The sequence below is a fragment of the Synchytrium microbalum genome (genome assembly GCF_006535985.1).
Source record: "Synchytrium microbalum strain JEL517 chromosome Unknown SmJEL517_scf0006, whole genome shotgun sequence".
In the NCBI taxonomy this organism is placed as follows: Eukaryota; Fungi; Chytridiomycota; class Chytridiomycetes; order Synchytriales; family Synchytriaceae; genus Synchytrium; species Synchytrium microbalum.
Genome location: NW_022158355.1, coordinates 362,218 through 381,946, shown reverse-complemented (window position 1 = coordinate 381,946; position 19,729 = coordinate 362,218). Strand labels below are relative to the sequence as shown.

The following is a 19,729-nucleotide window of genomic DNA, read 5'->3' as shown; positions in this document are numbered from 1 at the left end:
CACTTGACTTTAATGACATTGAAGGAAAAAAGTCTGGTACAACGAAAGGATTGACGGCAGTCCCGCTTATGGTGGACCTTCTGGTCGAGGTATACTGACCGAAAATATATGTTTTAAGGGGACAAAGTGCTGACGTGTTTACTACCAAACAGAGTCTAGCAAAACGACATCCTGAAGTAAGCTTCATCCATCAACAACCAGGTCTAGTCGACACGGATCTGTTTACAAACAGCCAGATCTCAGCTGAAAACAGCTTGTTTGGCAACAAGAACATTAACCGAGACTTTTGGAAGAATGGTCGAACTGTTGAGGTAACTAGCGCAACATTAAACACTTTTTGAGCTGGAACTTAATCTTGTTTCCATCACTAGGAATGGGGAGATACAGCAGCTCTAGTTTTGTCATCATCTGAATACTCTGCTTCCAAGAGTCCGCTCTTACTGAATCCAATGGCTAAGGCCGTTCCACGTATAGAATGGGCAAACAAGCATCCGGAAGCAAACCAAAAGCTTTGGGATTATAGTGCACGCGTCAGTGGGCTCAGACTTACTGGGGACGCGTAAATACTAAGCTTCCTGTCTTCGGCATTACATAAAAAATTGTTTGAATTGCACCAATATATGAAATACCGCGTCTCAATTTTTTGTCGCTGTCCAGATTCCAACATGACAACTTAACAGACGCTGTCGCTCAAATCACTGTACACAGCTCAGGCGTCTTCCAATACCACGTCAACGTGATAAGCGAACTTCAGCTGTTTCTTAAGTCTTGTTCCACTCGTGGTGACTTCCAAACTAGGTCGAAACCGCAGTAGAGGTGAAAAGGGTGGTTAATAAGGCGTGAATACGTGTCATAAAAGCCAGGCAAGATGACCCTTCAATGGAGGTAAGCCGTCGCTAATCACAACTAGCTGCCATATCTCAAAAGTGTTATTCGCAATCTAAATTCTAAAGCTCAACGACCATCCCATCTCTAGGCAATTCAATTTCGTCGATCGCTACACCGTATCTGATCCAGCAGATCCATCTAAGCCTGTCCAATGGCTTCAGGCAAGGCATTATTGAAAAGATTGTGGAAAATCAAACCATCAACTTCATCTTTAAATTTTTATACAGGATTTGGATGTAACTAGTTCGACGAGTGGACGCGGCCATTTATTTTTTGGAGATGCTGCTGGGTCTGTGTATATGGTGGATCATACCATGGCTGTCGCATACTCGTTCCAGGCATATCATAAACGAGTGACACATTTGAAGATGTTGAAGCAGAAGAATGTGTTGGTTACTATTGGAGTATGGAAGTTGCAAGTTGATTGTTATGCTTTCTTGGAATGTTTACTTATCTTTTCCTCTTGGACTTAGGATGAAGACAACAATGTTCCAACCCTCAAAGTGTGGAATATGGACAAGACTGAGAAGGGATCACGGAGTCCTGTGTTGGCTCGATCGACTAAATTGCAGCATGGAAATAAAGTGTTTCCTGTAAGCCAAAAAACAACCTCATCTCTACAAGGACGTCTACTCACACCGAATCTCACAGGTTACTGCCTTTGCAGTTTTGGAAAACATGACACAGATCGCCGTAGGTATGGAGAATGGTGTCGTCATCCTCGTCAGAGGCGATATATCACGAGATCGATTTACCAAGCAAAAGACTATACATGAGGGTAGCGAGTGTATTACTGGTGGGTGTGGTCGCAACTTAGGCCCTGTTGCAGATTCGCTATACTAAATTTCGCATAATCACAGGTCTGGGATTCCGTGAAGATGGCAAATCGACGACTCTGTATATCATCACACTGGCCAAGGTGCTTACATGCATCACATCCAACAAAGATATTAAGGTATACCTCTTTTACTTCTTTTGTTCAGTTACGTGACGGTGACTCCACAATACATTTAGCAAACATTGGATGAGCATGGTTGTGATGTAGGCTGTGCGATACTTACAAATACTGATGACAATCAAGAAATGGTTATTGGGCGACGAGAGGTATAGTGGTCTGAGATGGATCTCATATCTTTAGACCGTTTAATTGAAGTACAAGTATAGGCGGTTTACTTTTATGGGCCAGATGGTCGTGGTCCTTGTTTCATCATTGATGGTTGGTCACGATGCAAACCCTGTTCTTTTTGCCTGCAGGACTAAAAATTTATTCTTGCGATTTACAGACGACAAGGTATCCATGACTTGGTTTCGAGGCTATGTCGCTATAGTGTCTAGTGGTACTCGTAGTGCAGTCACTTCATCTGGTTCAACACCATCGGCCGTCGCTGCTTATGGTGAATCGTCTACGGGTACCATCCTGACGCTGTATGATTTGAAAAACAAGTATATAGCCTACACGGGAACGTTTGGATTGACTGGATCTGGTGTTGATGAGCGGGGTATACCTATATTGTGTGTGTTGAGTGAATGGGGTGAACTTTTGGTTGTTACTCGTGACAAGAAGGTATCCGTTTGGAGAATCTTGCTCTTTTTCTAGCCGAGAAGCTCAAAATCAAATTGCCTCCATTCAAACTAACAACAAATGTTTAGATGTTTCGGTTGGAAGACAAGGACTTGTCAACAAAACTGGATTTGCTCTTCAAGAAAAACATGTATACTCTCGCCATTAATATCGTCACATCACAAACACAAGCGTCGGCCGTTATATCTGGTATGGCTCAAAGTCCCGTAGACGAATCGTCAATAGAAGCCACTCCTCCAGCTCCTGGTAGCGGTGGTGAATACGATTACGGCACAGTTGTAGAAATCTATCGACGCTATGGTGATCATCTATACGCCAAAGGCGAATTCGATGCTGCCATGGCACAATATCTCATGACTGCCGGACAGCTCGAACCATCATATGTCATTCGAAAGTTTTTAGATGCCCAACGTATACATAATCTTACGTCATATTTATCGCGGCTCCATGAATTGGGATTGGCTGGACCAGACCATACTACACTGCTACTCAATTGTTATACCAAGCTTCGTGATGCTCGTAAACTGTACGAGTTTATACGAGGTGCTGATGGAGTAGGTGGAGCCAATTTCGATGTAGAAACCGCTATACGTGTATGTCGACAAGCAGGATATCACGAGCATGCATTATGGCTTGCTGAGAAGCATGGTCAGCATGACTTGTACCTGGCAATCCAGGTTGAAGATTTAAAGGAATACTCATTGACTGTCCGGTATTTGGCTACACTGTCTCCGATAGAAGCAACGAGGGCATTGAAAAGATACGGGACCCTCATAGTCAAGGAAATGCCCAAGCAAGTCGCTGATCTGCTAGTGAAACTGTGTACGAGTAACACCACGACCAATACCAATCCGGAACAATTCATTCATTTGTTTGTTGGACGCCCTGAATGGTGTATAGAATTCCTGGAACGCGTCTTGGATAGTCAGAATCATAGTAATAATGGTATATCTCCTGTTGTTGCATCGATACAGGCTTCCGTTGTAGTAGGAAAGGATAAGGGCAAGAAACCAGCTCTTACTCCTGATACTGGTATTGGTGGTTTGGTTGGATCTTCTCCTATAACACCTCCTGCTCCACCAGAACGCCGAGAATTGAGTAGTGAAAGTATGCGAGTGATTTGTAATACCTTGTTGGAATTGTATTTGGATGATGTTTCTGGTGATGGTGCGGAGACGCTGAAGAAGGAAAGGCAGTCTCGAGCTATGGATTTGTTGAGGAATCCTCAGGTGAGTGGCGAGTCGAAACTCTGACTAGATTGAAGCGCATAACGTTGAATCTTTTTCTCGCTCTAGTCCAACTATGACGTGGATCATGCTTTGGTATTGTGTGAGATGCATTCATTTTCTGCTGGAACGCTCTTTCTGTATGAAAAGATGGGATTGTGAGTATTGATCAAGCAGAAGAAAATGCAGTCGGTTGAGCAAAATATGTCTGATTCATGACCTCTAAATCGCATTATAGACATAGCGGAATCTTGCAGTACTACATTGACCGTAACGATGTAGCAGGCATTATAGATTCGTGTAAGAAATACGGGTAAGTACATTTTGAACACAAGTAGTTATTCCGTTGCCACGTTTCTGACAAAAAACGGGACCTTTTGCTTGTGGACAGTGACAAGGACTCATCACTATGGACACGATCTCTCGCTCACTTTGCCGAACAATCATCTTCATCCACCGATGCAGCCACAGCACTAACACAAGTGCTAGATCAAATCGATCGCCGGAACTTGCTACCGCCGTTAGGTGTCGTCCAAGTATTGGCTAGAAACTCATCTGTCACCTTGGGGATGGTGAGAGACTATCTCATCAAGAGGATTGAGAATGAGAAGCGGTCGATTGATGAAGTAAGTTTGAGCGAAACATGCGAAGGTCGTCGCGAAGTGCTAACGTTTTTGTGGTTGCGAAAATCTAGGATCAAAAAGTTATTCGCGGATACAAGGAAGAGACTGATCGAATGAGAGCTCAGATTGATGAGTTCAAGAACAAGTGAGTGTTTATGTTGAACTGTGACAATCAGAACTCTTAATACTCGATCCCTTGAACTAGCCCTGTAATCTTCCAAGTGACACGTTGCTCATCATGTTCAGCCCCTCTCGAACTGCCTACCATTCACTTCCTCTGCAAGCATTCGTATCATCAAAGGTGTTTGGGAGATGCTGATTTGGAGTGTCCAAGGTCTGGAAATACTTTACTATTCTAGTTCGTTTTTTCTGCTCACGTCCTTCGTTTTTCGTCTCTTGAACAGATGTGCTCCAGATCACAGAGTCGTGAAGGAGTTGGTAGCTACACAGGAAGCCAATCATGGAAAGCACGATGTTTTTCTGCGACAACTGGATCGAGCAGACGACAAGTTTGCACTTATTGCCGAGTATTTCAGCAAGTCGCCGTTTGGTGTTGCTAGCGGAACAGCATAATCTTTGTATAGCTACGAATGAGGCTCATTGTGCAGTGTATATAATAATTACTCTTACAGCGAATCCTGTCTATATCATCCTCTTGCTTCTTGTAACTAGCATTGAAAAAAGGGTGGTATATGTGATATTATTTATTTATCTATTAGTTATTTTATTCCTTACTGATACTGTTACTAACACTATTTGCAGCCGCGATTGCTTTCACTGCATTTGACCCCAAACGACACGTTGTGTGCAAATCCTAATCAGTAATCTCCTTCTCTCCAATTCACCTGCCATTGACAAGACGACTTATCACGTCTTGCGTGTTGAAATACACTCCTCGTACATGCCGTGGCCCAGTGAACTTGGTTCGTGCATGCAGCATCCTGAAATTATCATACAACACAAAGTCACCCGGTTTGAGAAGTGTACGATATTGGAATCGGGGGTTGCGCTAAACTCGAAAAAAAAAATCTGATAAGCAATCCGTCTGAATTCTGTTGCATAAAGACACACTTACACATAGCTATAATTGAAGCAAAAACGGTCAGAGAAAACGCCTTAATTCCGAAACAAGAACCGAAATCGCCACAACTCACCAGCGAAAACTCGTTATACGCCCGATAAAACTCCCTCATCCTTTCAAAAGCCACCCCAACATGCGGCGCATGTGTAAAGTACGAGTACCGCACTTGCACCAGCTCTCCATTCCCATCTACCTGCAGTATCGGCGCGACATGCAGTTTTGAGAATGTCGCTTGTTTACGATCGAATCTGACTGGCACTTGTGAGAGAAGCTCGAAGGCTCGTTCGTCGACTAATTTGAGATACCGGGCGGCTTGTTTGATGTCGCAGAGGTAGCTTTCTCCTCCTAATGGAATTAGAGGAGGAGTGAGCGATGCAAGTTGGGGATATGAAGAGTGGTGGTAACCTTGATCTGCTGCTACGATGGATTGCAGGAGCTGCATTCCTGGTGGATTTGGGAGGAAGGGCTGGTCGGTGTGAACGTCTACTGGTGCATCTGTGTCTGCAGTTCGATAACAGTGGAATGAATTTGATTAGCAATTCAGCTTTCGCTGCTTATATCGGTTTGACTTACATCCCAATTGATCTAACAATGAGGAGGTTAGAAACGCGTTTACAGAGGGATAGGCGAGAACACCAATGAAGACTTGCCAGTATTGCTATTAGTGGTGTTGTCGGTTTTCAGATCTTCTATCCTTCCAAAATGCGTTGGGACGACTTCACATCCTTCGGGAATCAAGTGCAATATGAGAGCCTCGGTATCAAATCCAAAGTTTCGAACTAAGGCGTGCGTGTGGTCGTTACGTCAGGGAAGTTGTAAATTGTGTATGTAACTTATCATTACCAATAACCAAGCCCGAGTCACTCAACTTTGAGCCCATAGCTCTTCGAAACTCAGACACCTTGTCCACTCTAGACGAGTTAACTTTGCCAAAGGCTTCAAAGTTGAGCGACACTGCTCCCAAGTCACTGCTTGGTGGGAGGACTTCACGTCTGTTTAATCCGTATGCGTTTGCACGAAGAAACTCGTACGTAAGATCAGAGACATGATCATCGTCCCATATAATATGGATTCCAGTTTCGTTCGAAGAGACTGTTTTAGGTCTGATATCAGCTGGAAAATCGGTGGAGTCAATCATTCGTTCGAGAGTTTTGGGATGCCGGCAGCCTAGTGTGATTAGATGTTAATTTAGAGCATAAAAGTGTTTTCATAGGTTATGTACTTCACCATTGAGACAAGGACAATTATGTCTCAACCACTGGTAGTGATAATCGGCATGGTCGTCAGATCTAGGAAATTTAATCCTCAGATACGTTTCCCTTAAAACTGGTGGGACTGGCTTCAGCTCGGGAGATGCGGACGGGTGGGCTACAATCCTCGAGGTTGCAAATTGTCTAACAGTCCAGTTGGGTTGTAATCTCGGCCTGCGTCTTCTGAGAAAACCGTGGGTGGTTAGTAAACAAGTCGAAATAGATGAACGGAGAAGCTTACAGCTGGAGAGGGACAGCATATCGTAGGAGCGCCACGCTCGCAATGATTGCCCTGTGGAGTCTCATCGTTGAGGCTCCCTGGGCGACGTAACTTTGAGATGTGGAAACGAAGCAAAAGGTGAATTTGGAACACCACATCAGTAAGAGTACTTCAGTAATGGCGCTTTGAAGTTGATAGCCAAACAGTATAAAACAGTGCTTTGTGCAATTCGTTCGAGTGGAAGATTATGCAAGTGTATATAATAGATACTCTTACAAGCCAACTTCTACTATCTATATCCCCATCCTCCTGGTCCTCTCAAGTAACCCGTAGCAGTTCCATACACCTTGTTCCATTCTTCTAGAGATTTTGATAGTTCGGCCTTGTCTGATATGGAAGCGACAATCTCGCCACCTTCTAGTGGTTTTACAAAGTGATGTAGATGCAGTACTCGTGACAAGTCCGTATCAGCAGTATGTGGAAGAATTTGTTCTCGTAGGGCATTTAATGCTGTGTTGAAGACAAAAGGTAATAAGGTATACAGACTTGTATAAGGCTGGTGTAAATGCCTTACCAGCTGCGATACACAAATTCTTCAAATCAGAACCACTAAAATCTTTAGTCCTGTCGGCCACCTCTTTGATGATTTCGCCCCGAGACTTTGACGAATCTTCGACTACTTCATCACGAAGGAGGACATTCAAGATTTCAACTCGCTCATTGACATCCGGCAGGTTGACCAAAATTCGACGAGGAAGACGTCTTAAAACAGCTTCATCAAGGTCCTAATCATTAGTTCAGTGAGTGAATTTGGGGTTTGGTCGCTTCAATGAGCTACTGTCATTCGTTTTTTTACCATTGGTCGATTTGTCGCTCCAACAACTATAACTCCATTGTTCTCAGAGTTCAGACCATCCCATTCAAGCATAAACCTAAATGCGTCAATGTATCACATTTACGTGTCTGTGTTGAACAAAGTTGGTAATTCCTAACTTACTCGTTGATTGTAGAGGTCACATAACTCGGCTGATTTCTAGCTCTAGCTCTTAACAAGGCATCAATTTCCTATCAAGCTATGTGAGATACGTGTCTCAGTGAGATAAAAACAACAAAACGGGGTTTACATCGACGAAAATCACCGAAGGACGCATTTTTCTATTCAACAATCGTCAGCATCACAAGTGACATGCAAGGACAAATTCATAAAGACGACAGTAATTCTGTACCTAGCAAGACTGAAGAGACTCTTCACATTCTTCTCATTCTCGCCCACTAGACAAAAAAAAAGTTTTGGCACAGATGTCGAATTTGAAGAATATTGAACATTTTTCAACGTACCCCACATCGAGCTTAAACTAGACATCGAAACACTCAAAAAATTTGCCCCAGATTCATGAGCAACAGCTTTTGCCAACAGGGTCTTTCCCGTTCCTGGCGGTCCAAACAGCAAGACACCAGAAGTGGATGACTTTAAGATACCAGTTTTAAAAAGATCCGGCCTTCTCAACGGCAACCGTATCAGCTCATCTATAGTCTGCTTAGTCTTGGCGAGGCCACCGATGTTCGAGAATGATGTTCCAGAGGCAGACGGTGGGAGATAGCAAGCTGCGAGCAGTTTCTCTTCATGTTGATTAAGCCGCAACCGATCTCTCGGATTGGCAAACAACCCACTGAATTCTACACCACCTGCGAGGGTTGCCAGGGCGGTCTGAGAATGATTGAATATGCTAATTGAGGTTTCTAATGCCTTGGTGCTGGGAGTCTCTTGGTGACTGGAAGCCATAAATACTATTTTCTCAATTTCGGGTATAGACAGTGGTCGTTCTTCCAAAATACCAGCTATGCTGGGATTACTTCGAAGAAACGAGTCAGCGGTTGTTGCGTTCCCAAAATCCACATCTGCTGCGTGAGCTACGATATCAATCTCCTTGGCGTTATAGTCTCTATATATAACTTTACAGTCTGCCTTCATCTTATCCAAAAATGTTTTCATTCCCGTCTTGTCTAAAGGCGGGTAAACATTTACAGTGGATACTCCAATCCACTCATCAAGCGGTGTATCAAACTTTACAGCTCTTTGAGGCTTCTTCGAGCCTCCCATCATCCCCTCTAATGGATTCTCTGATCCGCCCGACGACGAGTCCTCGTCAGCAGGATCTACGTGAGTATCATCATCATGTCGTCCACTTAAAGAGGCCATCAATGCAGACTCTATGGAACCACCTGCTTGCGATTTGCCACCTCGTTTATTAAAAGTGGGCGTGGACGGGGCAATCAATACTACAGGGAGACGAGAGCTTCGGGCTTTACCTATAGCTTGTTGAATGGCAGAGAGAGTATCTTGGAGATTCAGTGATGGGGATTTTAACAGCTGCATGAGGTCTTCGTAATAAATTATAAGCGGGCGAGTTGTGGGCACCAATTTGTCTACAAGACCAGCGAAAAATATGTCAAACGCTGCCTGAATTAATGTAATCTGTTCCGGTTTATCTACTGTTGTTGATGATACTCGAGATGTTATCAAAGACATGGGCTTTCCATGAATCGTGTACGGTTTATAATACGGGTATGGAAGAAACGGAGAATCCGTCTCCTTCTGATCTGCATTATCGTTTTCTTGGCCGTTGTTCATCACCATTCCACCACTACCATTCAAACCTATACTGACCACTCCAATATTTCCAAGCCCAAATTTGGGACCTCGTCTCCGTCCTCCCTCTGCAGCCCTTGGCCAGCCACCAGAGTCACTACTGGGCTGTTTTATTGGAGGGTTGGCGAGCACCTCATAGCCAGACATACGTTCAAAGAGATCCATTGTGGTTATAGATAGATATGAAGCATGAAGTTCGGCAGCTAGCGATTCTATTATAGCTTGAAGATACTTTTCTGATCCCCTGAAAGGGCTCGAGAGCACTACAATTCCACTAGACTGACTAGGAATTTTCTCTCTTGATGGTGCGTCTTTACCTCTTGCTAACGCAAACGGTGGTTCTACTAGAGTTCTAATTATAGCCCTCAGCTCTGAGAGAGTTGAAGCATGCAATGGATGCGGAAAGGATTGTAGTGATGGCACTTTCTTGATATTATGCACATCTGCTTGCCGAGAAAGAAGTTTAGTATAAATTTAAATAAGAAGTTACTGCGATGGAAATTTACTGTTATTTTTAAGCAGAGACATATTAACTCCATCCGGTGCCTTTGGATGCTGGATCCTCGAAAGCAAAGAACGCATTATTGGCACCTCATTGCTCACTACAACCGATAATGGTACTGGCACGACACGTTCACTAAACGATCCACTCTTCACACGTGCAGTTCGTCTCGTGATGCTAGGATTCGAAAACACCATCGTGTCGTCAGCTCCAGGTTTCAAATCAGCTCCAAGTTTCGAGACCTCCTTTACAATCTCCTCAGGTTTCAGCGAGTTCAGGCCATCTACACCATGTTTTGCAACTAGATCCAAGCTTAACACGTCGACTGGATCTGGATTTGTGGGTTTCTCTGTTGATCGATCTGATGTTGGGATTTCCTTGTCCGATGTCGGTTTAGACGAGGACGATGAATCAACCGGGTCATCGCTACTGGGTTTCGGCTTGCTTGATGATGAGGCATTGCGTATTATAACGTGATTGACATGTGCTATTTGAAACCTGCATCTGGCAATGCTTCTGGAAAGCTTCATCCTATTACCACGGACCTAAAGAAAAGGAAGAGAGCTACAGAGAGTTATTTCACTTATTCGATTTCGAGGTCAATTTGATGCCAGTGTTTCTCCTTCAACTTGGAGCATTGACGTTTTGTCAAAACACCCAACTGAAGCTTAGAGAATTGCATAGAAGGTAAGGGCGTAGCGAGAGGAGAGATCACTCATGTTTTGCATCCACTACACATCTAACTGTCTCCCAAACTCTCACAGACATGACTGACACGTCACCAACCCTCCCAAGCAACACCCACCACATCTTCCTCTCGCCCCATCTCGATGACGTAGTATTCAGCTGTGGCGGCCTGATCGCATCCCTAACGCCACTATCGACCGTCGTAACCGTCACAGCCCTAACGGCCGACACGCCTCCCAAACCGTGGAGTGCATTCGTACATCAATTCCATTCAACATGGAGGGCTCAAGCTCCTGAACAGATCTATGCCGCTCGTCGTGTCGAAGATGTGAATGCACAAGAGATGTTAGGTGCGCGGTTGGTGCATCTTGGGCTTTTGGATGCGATTTATCGGGATCAGAAGAGGTGTGTTTTTGGTATGTAACAGAGTTTGGTCATTTGTGGAAGCTAAATACTTCAATTGATAGTTATGTGAGCGATAAGACGCTCTTTGCACCTCCAAATCCGAATGACGTGCTGCCGAGTCAACTGGTGCCAATCCTGGAAGGAATCGCCAAACAACTGCCATTTGCTACATTCTACGTCCCTCTCTCGATTGGAGAACACGTTGATCATCAGCTAGTGTGTCGATCCGCTATACTGGCATGGCTCGGTAAAGTCAAAGTCGTGTTTTACGAGGTATATGTACAGTTAAAGCCTTGATACCCGTACGCTACTCACCCTTTTTTTGGTGGTAGGACGCATACATACACTCATATCGCAGAAATGGATTCGAACGAGTCATAGATGACAAAATCAAAGCACTGAATCTGCCTGCCAAGTTTAAACTAACACCGTATATTGCCGACATCACCTCGACGTATAATACCAGGACGAGAGCGTCTCAGCAGTATGTTAGTCAGGTGCCGGGACTGGGGAAATCAGTGTGCGCCTTGTTTACTCCTTTTCTGTTGCTTGTCAGGAGAAACTCTGAAACTGTTTTAATTGTAGAACATTGGAAAACGTTGCCGACCTATTCCGCCCATACCACTCTCTCGTCGGCGAAAAGTTCTTAGGACCTGGCAGACTCGGAGAACGGTATTACCTCGTTGATGAGACACCAACCGTCAAGCTGTAATACAACCGTGCGTTACTATTCGTTTTGTCAAACAGCAAACCTTCCCACACGATCTTAAATAAACACTTACTTCTGAATCACAAACAAAACCTCTCGTCTTACATTCAAAACAATCCATACTGTCACAACAATCGTCTTACTCATCATGCTCCTTCTTCAAGCTCATCCTCACAACACTCCTAACATTCCTCCTCATCATCATCCCAAACGATGCACTATCAGCATCTGCGCTACCCAAAAGCCAGCAAATGCTGTATCTTTTGAACATACTGTTGTTGCAACCCCAGCAACTCCATCAGCCGTCGTGAGTAATACCACCTTACAATCACACAGCTTGAAAGCTATCACTACACCTGCGCCAGATGAGATTCGTACTGCGGCGATTAGTACAGCTCATACAGTGAGTTGTGATTGAGTGTCTGCCAACTTGTTGGATACGTGCTTATTACCGGTCGGCCTTTTTGGCAGGCTGCTGTATCCCATCACCTTGGAGCCGCGCCAGCAAAAGCTTTACGAGGCGGGGTACTCTGAAGGGTACTCACATGGTGTGTCTGGCTTCATCCAACCTTCAATTGTTATCGCCTCTCCTTTTGTCGCCTTGGCATTTCTTAATCATTTCAATACCAACACCCACACTCATTAATAGGATACAACAAAGCACAGACTCCATCACACGACCGCGTCGTATCCTTCTACGGGTCAGGATACCTGCCAGAAGATACTCCATGCTCTGGTCTCTCTACGTGGGAAGAATCTGACTATGATTGCTACCAGCACTCATAAACATGATAGTGGCGGTAGTGCTGGAGAGAAGAAGGTTGCTAAAGGTGGTGGCAAGAGTTGTACTCATTACCTTGGTGATGGTGTGTTGGATGTGAAGGTTGCTGGACATCAAGGTCTATAGGCAATGCTTGCAGTGCGAGTTTTTTGGGGTGCGATCTTGTTACATCAGTATGGAGGTACGATGCTGAACAGTTATATTATCATGATAATATTCATTATTTATCTGTCTGAATTTGATTCACAATGCACGTTTAAGACTCTTCAGTATCATTCATTCCTGTTTCACTTCTCAATGATCAAAACAAAACGACACAAACAACATAATCAACAAATAATAATATCATGTTGAAATACACATACAAGAGCATCTATTCCTAGCTTTGAACAAAGAGCAATACAGCTAATAATTATTCTTTTTGGCCTTTTGAACACCCCTTTTTTCTTCTACCATAGCTTGCGAAAAACAACTCGTATACATGCTCCTCCTTTGTGAAAACACGAATTCTCTCTCTCTTTTTCTCTCATCTCAACCAGCAAACCAATCATCATAAAAAGCATCAAGCTCATCCAACTTCGTGAGCTGGGACAACCACGGAACTGAAGCACTCCATTTCTTTTTCAAACCACCACCACCACCATCCTTGAATTCAGCATCTGTAGTAACGGATTCCATAGATCTCGAATTGGTGATGTTTGATAATACTGATGCTGATGATGGAGAAGTCAATACAGAGTATGGTGATAGTGGTGATATGGTGTCACCAGCCATTGGAAACCATTCACCACTGGTAGTAGTCGACCAGCTTGTAGTGGAATTGGTACTGATTTCATGAGGTGTGGAAGCATCATCAGAAGAAGACCACGTTGATGGAGTATTCGATTCTTCAGAAGACCATGTTGATGGCGGAGAGGGAGTATCCATAGTTGTCGCTGATGATGTATACGAGTGCGTTGGTGGAGTTGGGTGCTTGTTGAATGTGCTGTATACAATATCGACACTAGGAAGGGATGTAATGTGTGACGAATTGGGCGAGAGAAAAAAGAAGCCACTTCACTGCTTACGCCTTTTTCACGTCTTCCTCAGTCACCCCATTCACGAGTAGCTGAGACACATCATCCAGTACGTCAACGTATACGTTTCGCATCAAACCAGCATCCCTACATCAAGAATTAAAGAGTCAGAACAATGTAATATTTGCACAGATTATACTTGAGTAGAAAAACAACGTACTCCAACAGTTGTGTCAAGCAACTATCTTCCAAATTGAATTTTTTTGGCACTGCAACCATCGCTAAAAAAATGAGTCTGAGGACGCTCTTCGCACGTAATCAATGAGTTTTGCACCTTGGTGAGTGAGAAATACCTCATGATCTTGCCCTCGCGACTTGTATCCTCCTCCATCATCACGGCCTCCTTTTGCATATCCTTGAGTAGATTGGATTTGAGAGTGTTTTTGGTTGCAACCAAAAGTAGCCGTGATGGTCTTGACGCTAATACAGAAATGAGGAAATGATTGTTGAGAATCCCATGTTTTGACTTAAACTGCAAATGCATTCATGTTTCTAAGTTAAAGCTCTGAATTGCAGAAACGAAAACCTTACCACATATCAAACCCAATCTCATCATCTCCCACAATAAGAATCGAATGTCCTTTGGAAGACATTACGAGTTCAATCGTTGTCATGAATTGGTTTGCGATACGTCTAATGTTTACAAAGAAAAAACCGTTACTTCCAATTAGCGAAAACGTAAACAAGGAATGTAACAATCAAACGCGTCGATTTTTCTTGCCGAATTTCGTTTTGGGTTGAGCGTTTTCGTAGTTTCACTTGACTCCATCCTGGAGAGATTTTGATGAGTTTGGAATTTGAATATGAGGCTATAGAAAGGGGACTGTTTGAGCATTGGATATGGAAAATGCCACATAAAGACATGAACTTCTATGTCATTGTTGTCTTCGTCATGCTCTTTCTCACCTGCGAAGTTCATCGTGCTGCCTGTTCCTTTTCGATAAAGCTTTCAAAAACACCGTTCACTCGTCTAGCAGACAACTGGAATTTATCAAGTATGTAGCCTGATGCGATGTTTTAGAAGGTAGTATCGTTTAAACGATCGCTTCCTGTTTGCTTGGGCAAGAGTCAGCGTTTGTGGGGAGTTGACGTGAAGGACAGGAGAAATTAGACGGATTCTGACGCGTCACACGCGTCCAAAGGTCGAATGTTCCTTGAGTTCATGGGTTGAATGTTGAATGACGATCCGCGTGCCTAACGAAACATCAGTTCCTTCCCCAAAATGACGACACATCATGAGTTAAATGACAATTCGCATACAAAAACGTTCACGAATACATGGGTAATGACAAGAGCGAGGAATATACGAGCGGACTTATATTGACTTGAATACACGGATACAGCTAGAATACAAACCTAACTTGGAACTTCTATATTTTATGGCCTCGGACCACCCCTAGGACCACCACGAGGAGCACCATTGGGGTCTCCGAATTGGTCTATAGGAGTATAAGCAGGAGGCGGTGCGTCAGGCCGTGGAAGATCATAAAACGATGGATTAAAAGGCAATATCGGTTGTCCGTTGACCACAGTCTGTTGTGGTAACTCTCCTATAGATGATGGGGCAGATGGTAGCAGCGGTTGTCGTTCAGCATCACTTCCTCCTAATCCAGCTTCTGGGTCTTCTTCATCATATGCAGGAGCAGGTGATGAATATCCTGACAATCGACGACCGACAGATCGACAACACGATGTCATGTTTAGCCATAGTCGGTACATGCCTTCTACAACGCTCATTCCGAGCAAGTACAAGAGCTGTACTCCACACCACGATACAGTTATGATTAAGATACATACGGCACAGGCTGTTCCTAGCGACACAAATACGGCTACGACTGCACCTTTACGTTGAGCGTAATTCACATTTACGGTATATGAGTCTCCTATTGGTGGTGCTACGAGGAGTAGATAGTATGGTTCTTGCAGTGCCTTGAAGGCAAACTCACAATCACCCGCTCCAACCATACACGAGTGATCAGGTTTTGGATCTGTGAGGGCATAGGTATTTGATGTAATATAAAAGTCTGCGGTTCCTGACGTTCTAGCTTGGAAGTTGGTCTGTAGGAATATTATATAATACTCTGGATTATCATGCCCTTCCGTAATCAACGTATACTCTCCTACATTAGCAACCTGATCATGAATCTTCATGTCAGATCGCAACCCACCAGTCGTCCTCCACTGTTCAAAGGCTTCAGTAGATCGAATAATCAGCAAGCGACATGGCAGTCCAAGCGTAGTGAAACTCCACGATACTCCTAACGTCGATCCTCCTAAAAGATTGTATACCATATAGTGATACTGTCCGGCATTCAGAGCCACCTGTATACGTTTCGGCGGGAGGGTTATAATCTCTCCGACACGTGGTTTGGTTGTAAATATATATCCTTCTACGTCTGAAGCACCAGCGATTGTTAGGCTGTCTAGCCAACGACCGTCTACGTCTTCGAGGTATCGTTCGCCCATAATCAGTTGTTTGGTCATTTCAGATGGGTGTACGGTTGAGGCAGTTATGATGATTGTGATGATGAACCCAAACAAGATCATCAAGCAAAAGGAGCATGTCCACCTCCTTGTAACGAGAAGAAATGAGTCAGTGATTGCAATCAATTGATCAAACAACCATGACAAACAAGAGGAAGAGAGATAATGAATCGACTTTGATGACAATTAAGATGCAAGTAGCTTACCTTCCTGGATTTGACGGTACTGGAGGAATGCCACTAACTTGAACGTGGTGTCGAGGATGTGAATAAGATGGAGGTAGAGGCGGTTCTGGAGGCGTGTCAGGCACTCTGGGTATTGTTGTACGATATGATCTTTGCGTTGGACCATTTGCAAATGGCTGTCTATCATCGGGTATAGTAATCGGGACGTGTGTCTGATTTCGAGATCTTCCAAACAGATATCCCATCATTCCGCCCAGCACGACACCTATAACACGGCGAATAGTCAGTTCAAGTGTTTATATAGTCAGTCTTGTAAGTGGACGTACCTGGAAGAACACCTCGAAACCCATTTCCTTGGTTGTGATGGTTGTTGCCGTTACTTTGATTGTGATTGCTGTTCCCATTATGAAGGTGACTATGACCGCTATGATCTCCTGGAGACAGTAGATTCAGTGTTCCTGCTCCTTCCATGGCTCTAGAATATGAGTTGTTTCAAAGAAGCTTTGCTCTCGTCTGAAAAACGATTTGCTGGAAACAATGCGGAAATGCCACGAGCCACGAGAACTGAGAAGATGGTTGATTTGTGAGCAAATTCTGTCTAGTTCTCGCCTTTATTCACTTGAGAGAATGTGATCTACGCGACTTTGGGTAAACTTGTTTCAAAGCTTCATGAATTTGGAGTTTTCGTGACGATCACCGATCTGGGGATATGTTACCTACTAGCGACTAGGACGCTGAGTACATACTCTATAATGAGCACGTGGAACGCGTTCAACTCCACCAATTGACCAATCGGGCGAATTATTGACTTGATTGTCAGCCGTTGGCGAAAAATCACACTAAGCAAACCAAGTTTTGAAGAGTTTGAAGATTTCCGTCTCAGCATATTGACAAGAATAGCCAAGATCTATCGTATTAAAACGCCCTTAGCCACCAAACCCTCTTTCATCGTGTTGCTCTCGTTGCACCACTAATCCCAAAGCGACCAAACTTCAATTTTAATCTTTGCCCGCCCTTCGTCATTCCCATCTCGACAATCAAGGACGTCAAACTCAACCCATAATCAAGTACGTCACATGCATCCATGCGCCTCATTCTCGTCGAGCTCTGCAATTCGCCCAAAGTTTTTATCGTATGACGACACTAACATTTTATCTTTTAAAGGATGGCCCCAATAGATTCAACTCCTGCCGTCCCTGGCCAAAAGAAACCTGTCTCGGTATGAATATACATGCCATACATCTCTGCTATACATCACCGTCAAATCCCCATCAACCCCTGACATTAACACCACATATTCACCAGGCAATCAACTTGGCTATCGGAGCAGGTCTAAACATGTTTGAAGTATCAACTCTAGGCCAGCCATTCGAAGTCCTAAAGACCCATATGGCTGCTTCTCGTGGAGACACTCTGCTAGGGGCTATTAAAAAGACATACCAGCGTGGTGGTGTCTTTGGCTTCTACCAAGGCTTGATCCCTTGGGCTTGGATTGAAGCTGCTACAAAGGGTGCTGTGTTGATGTTTGCTGCCAGTGAGTTGGAATACCACTTTATGACTTATGGATTCTCGGGTCCGGCTTCTGGTATTCTAGGCGGTATGGGTGGTGGTATTGCTCAGGTGAGATAGAGATAGATGTGGGTTGTTGCAAGTGTATTTTGTTGATTGGCATGAGCTGTGAGGGACGTTGAGACTTTGAACATTTGCCAACAACAACAAAAACCGCCAACGTCAATAAGACATCTTTGACATGACACCCTTCAAACATATCTTCATCATCTCTTACTCACACTACACTCAAACCCCTACCACTAGGCATACACCACCATGGGGTTCTGTACATTTATGAAAACCGTCGAAGTCACCCGTCACAAAGAAGCCGGCGGTAAAACAACAATCCAAGTCGCCCGTGAAATCTTTGCCCGTGAAGGAATCCGTGGTATAAACAAGGGTGTCAACGCTGTCGCCGTCAGACAATGTACCAACTGGGGTTCTCGGTTTGGGTTTACTCGTATCGCCGAAGACGTTACTCGAACAATGACAAACAAGGAAAAGGGCGCTCCATTATCTCCTCTGCAAAAGATTATGGCTTCTGCTGTCGCCGGCGGCATCAGTTGTTGGAATCAGCCTATTGAAGTCATTCGTGTTGAAATGCAATCGCAAATCAAACAGGTTGGAAGACCTGAGAAGATGACTATTGCAAAGGCTGCTGGTTGGATTTATAAGAATAGTGGGTTTATGGGATTCTATCGTGGTGTTACTCCTCGTATCTGGTACGTGTCACACTACAGAACGGTTGCCTTTTTGGCGAAAGCTGTGATGGACAATAGTACTCATATGTACCTTTTTTCTAGTTTGGGTGTATGGCAAACTATTTGCATGGTCTTTGGTAGGTTATACAACAAAATCATCGACAGTTTTTTTCTTCGCTTGAAGTCACTGAAGCCAAACACCCAATTCAACACACGACATCTACTAACCCACGTCTTCAACAGGTGGAGACTCACTCAAGGCCTACGCTGCTGCTCGTTCCAAAAAGTAAAGCACCTCTAGCTCTACTTTATTATAGTTATCCATAATCGTTGGACTGTATTTTCGCCAGAGACACCGTTTATAGATATTTCCAACAAAACATGCCTCCTATTGCCCCTATATAACGCATAATTAGTAGTCTGTTTTAATCCGGATGCTTAAATTCATGCCTAAGCGAGTTCGCCCAGAAACCAATCTCACAGTATTGCGCAGCAACCCAATCAACAGCTTGAAAAGCCTTCGCACACGTTCACACACACACACACACACACACACTACACGTGTAAAGAAATTAATGGCAGACGAACACATACCACCACTTACAATCCCCCTCAAACACGACAAAACCGATGAGACACCATCCCCATCCCCAACAACAACATCCCCATCACGTAAAAATTTCAGAGCCAGTGTCGAGGAATTGAAGGCATCCGTACATTCCCTTACAGCCGAAGTAGAGCTCGCGAAAGAAACCGTTGCGTCTGTACAAGAAGACAGGAAAAAGATTACAGGCAGTGTAGCGAGTCTGAGTGATGCGATTAGGGACGGGAAAGTGTTGGTTACCGGGTCACTGGAAGGTGGTGTTGGTGGCTTAGGGAGGGAGAGGAATGGGAGTGTTGAGGGTGGGAAGATGAAAGGTTTGTTTTTTGGTGTTGTGATTAAAAACTATCGAGCGAGGCTAACGTGTTTTTGGGTGTAGGAGCACGAAGAAAGTCATCGATGCAGGAATCCGTTACGGCTGATGATAGTCTGTGGGGCGGGATGCGAGGTGAACCTGTTGGAAGGAAACTAGGTGAATCGACACCAACGGGAAGTGAGACCCAGGTTACTGCGCCAGTACAGCAAGC

The 19,729-nt window shown here is 44.2% G+C and overlaps 5 protein-coding genes across 5 annotated transcripts; 3 read left to right on the top strand and 2 right to left on the bottom strand.

Moving 5' to 3' along the window:
- Positions 1-868: 868 nt before the first annotated feature.
- Positions 869-4,892, top strand: SmJEL517_g01773 (uncharacterized protein; the record flags this gene model as incomplete). Its single annotated transcript, XM_031167701.1, has 15 exons — positions 869-885; positions 977-1,034; positions 1,116-1,292; positions 1,362-1,481; positions 1,540-1,684; positions 1,749-1,843; positions 1,903-1,992; positions 2,053-2,104; positions 2,172-2,452; positions 2,539-3,699; positions 3,766-3,854; positions 3,935-4,009; positions 4,088-4,322; positions 4,391-4,464; positions 4,724-4,892. The coding sequence occupies 15 exons, from the start codon at positions 869-871 to the stop codon at positions 4,890-4,892; spliced, it is 2,838 nt and encodes a 945-aa protein (XP_031026413.1).
- Positions 4,893-7,159: 2,267 nt separating this feature from the next.
- Positions 7,160-10,552, bottom strand: SmJEL517_g01772 (uncharacterized protein; the record flags this gene model as incomplete). The annotated part of the gene is made up of 8 exons (XM_031167700.1): positions 7,160-7,380; positions 7,445-7,655; positions 7,727-7,802; positions 7,868-7,935; positions 7,995-8,025; positions 8,097-8,142; positions 8,209-9,963; positions 10,027-10,552. 8 exons carry the CDS (start codon positions 10,550-10,552, stop codon positions 7,160-7,162), a joined length of 2,934 nt encoding a protein of 977 aa, XP_031026412.1.
- A 1,419-nt stretch (positions 10,553-11,971) lies between these two features.
- SmJEL517_g01771 (uncharacterized protein) lies at positions 11,972-12,730 on the top strand (the record flags this gene model as incomplete). The annotated part of the gene is made up of 3 exons (XM_031167699.1): positions 11,972-12,226; positions 12,295-12,348; positions 12,473-12,730. The coding sequence occupies 3 exons, from the start codon at positions 11,972-11,974 to the stop codon at positions 12,728-12,730; spliced, it is 567 nt and encodes a 188-aa protein (XP_031026415.1).
- Positions 12,731-15,057: 2,327 nt separating this feature from the next.
- Positions 15,058-16,820, bottom strand: SmJEL517_g01770 (uncharacterized protein; the record flags this gene model as incomplete). The annotated part of the gene is made up of 3 exons (XM_031167698.1): positions 15,058-16,252; positions 16,371-16,614; positions 16,676-16,820. 3 exons carry the CDS (start codon positions 16,818-16,820, stop codon positions 15,058-15,060), a joined length of 1,584 nt encoding a protein of 527 aa, XP_031026414.1.
- Positions 16,821-17,514: 694 nt separating this feature from the next.
- SmJEL517_g01769 (uncharacterized protein) lies at positions 17,515-18,891 on the top strand (the record flags this gene model as incomplete). Its single annotated transcript, XM_031167697.1, has 5 exons — positions 17,515-17,568; positions 17,655-17,969; positions 18,165-18,622; positions 18,704-18,738; positions 18,845-18,891. The coding sequence occupies 5 exons, from the start codon at positions 17,515-17,517 to the stop codon at positions 18,889-18,891; spliced, it is 909 nt and encodes a 302-aa protein (XP_031026323.1).
- Positions 18,892-19,729: the final 838 nt, after the last annotated feature.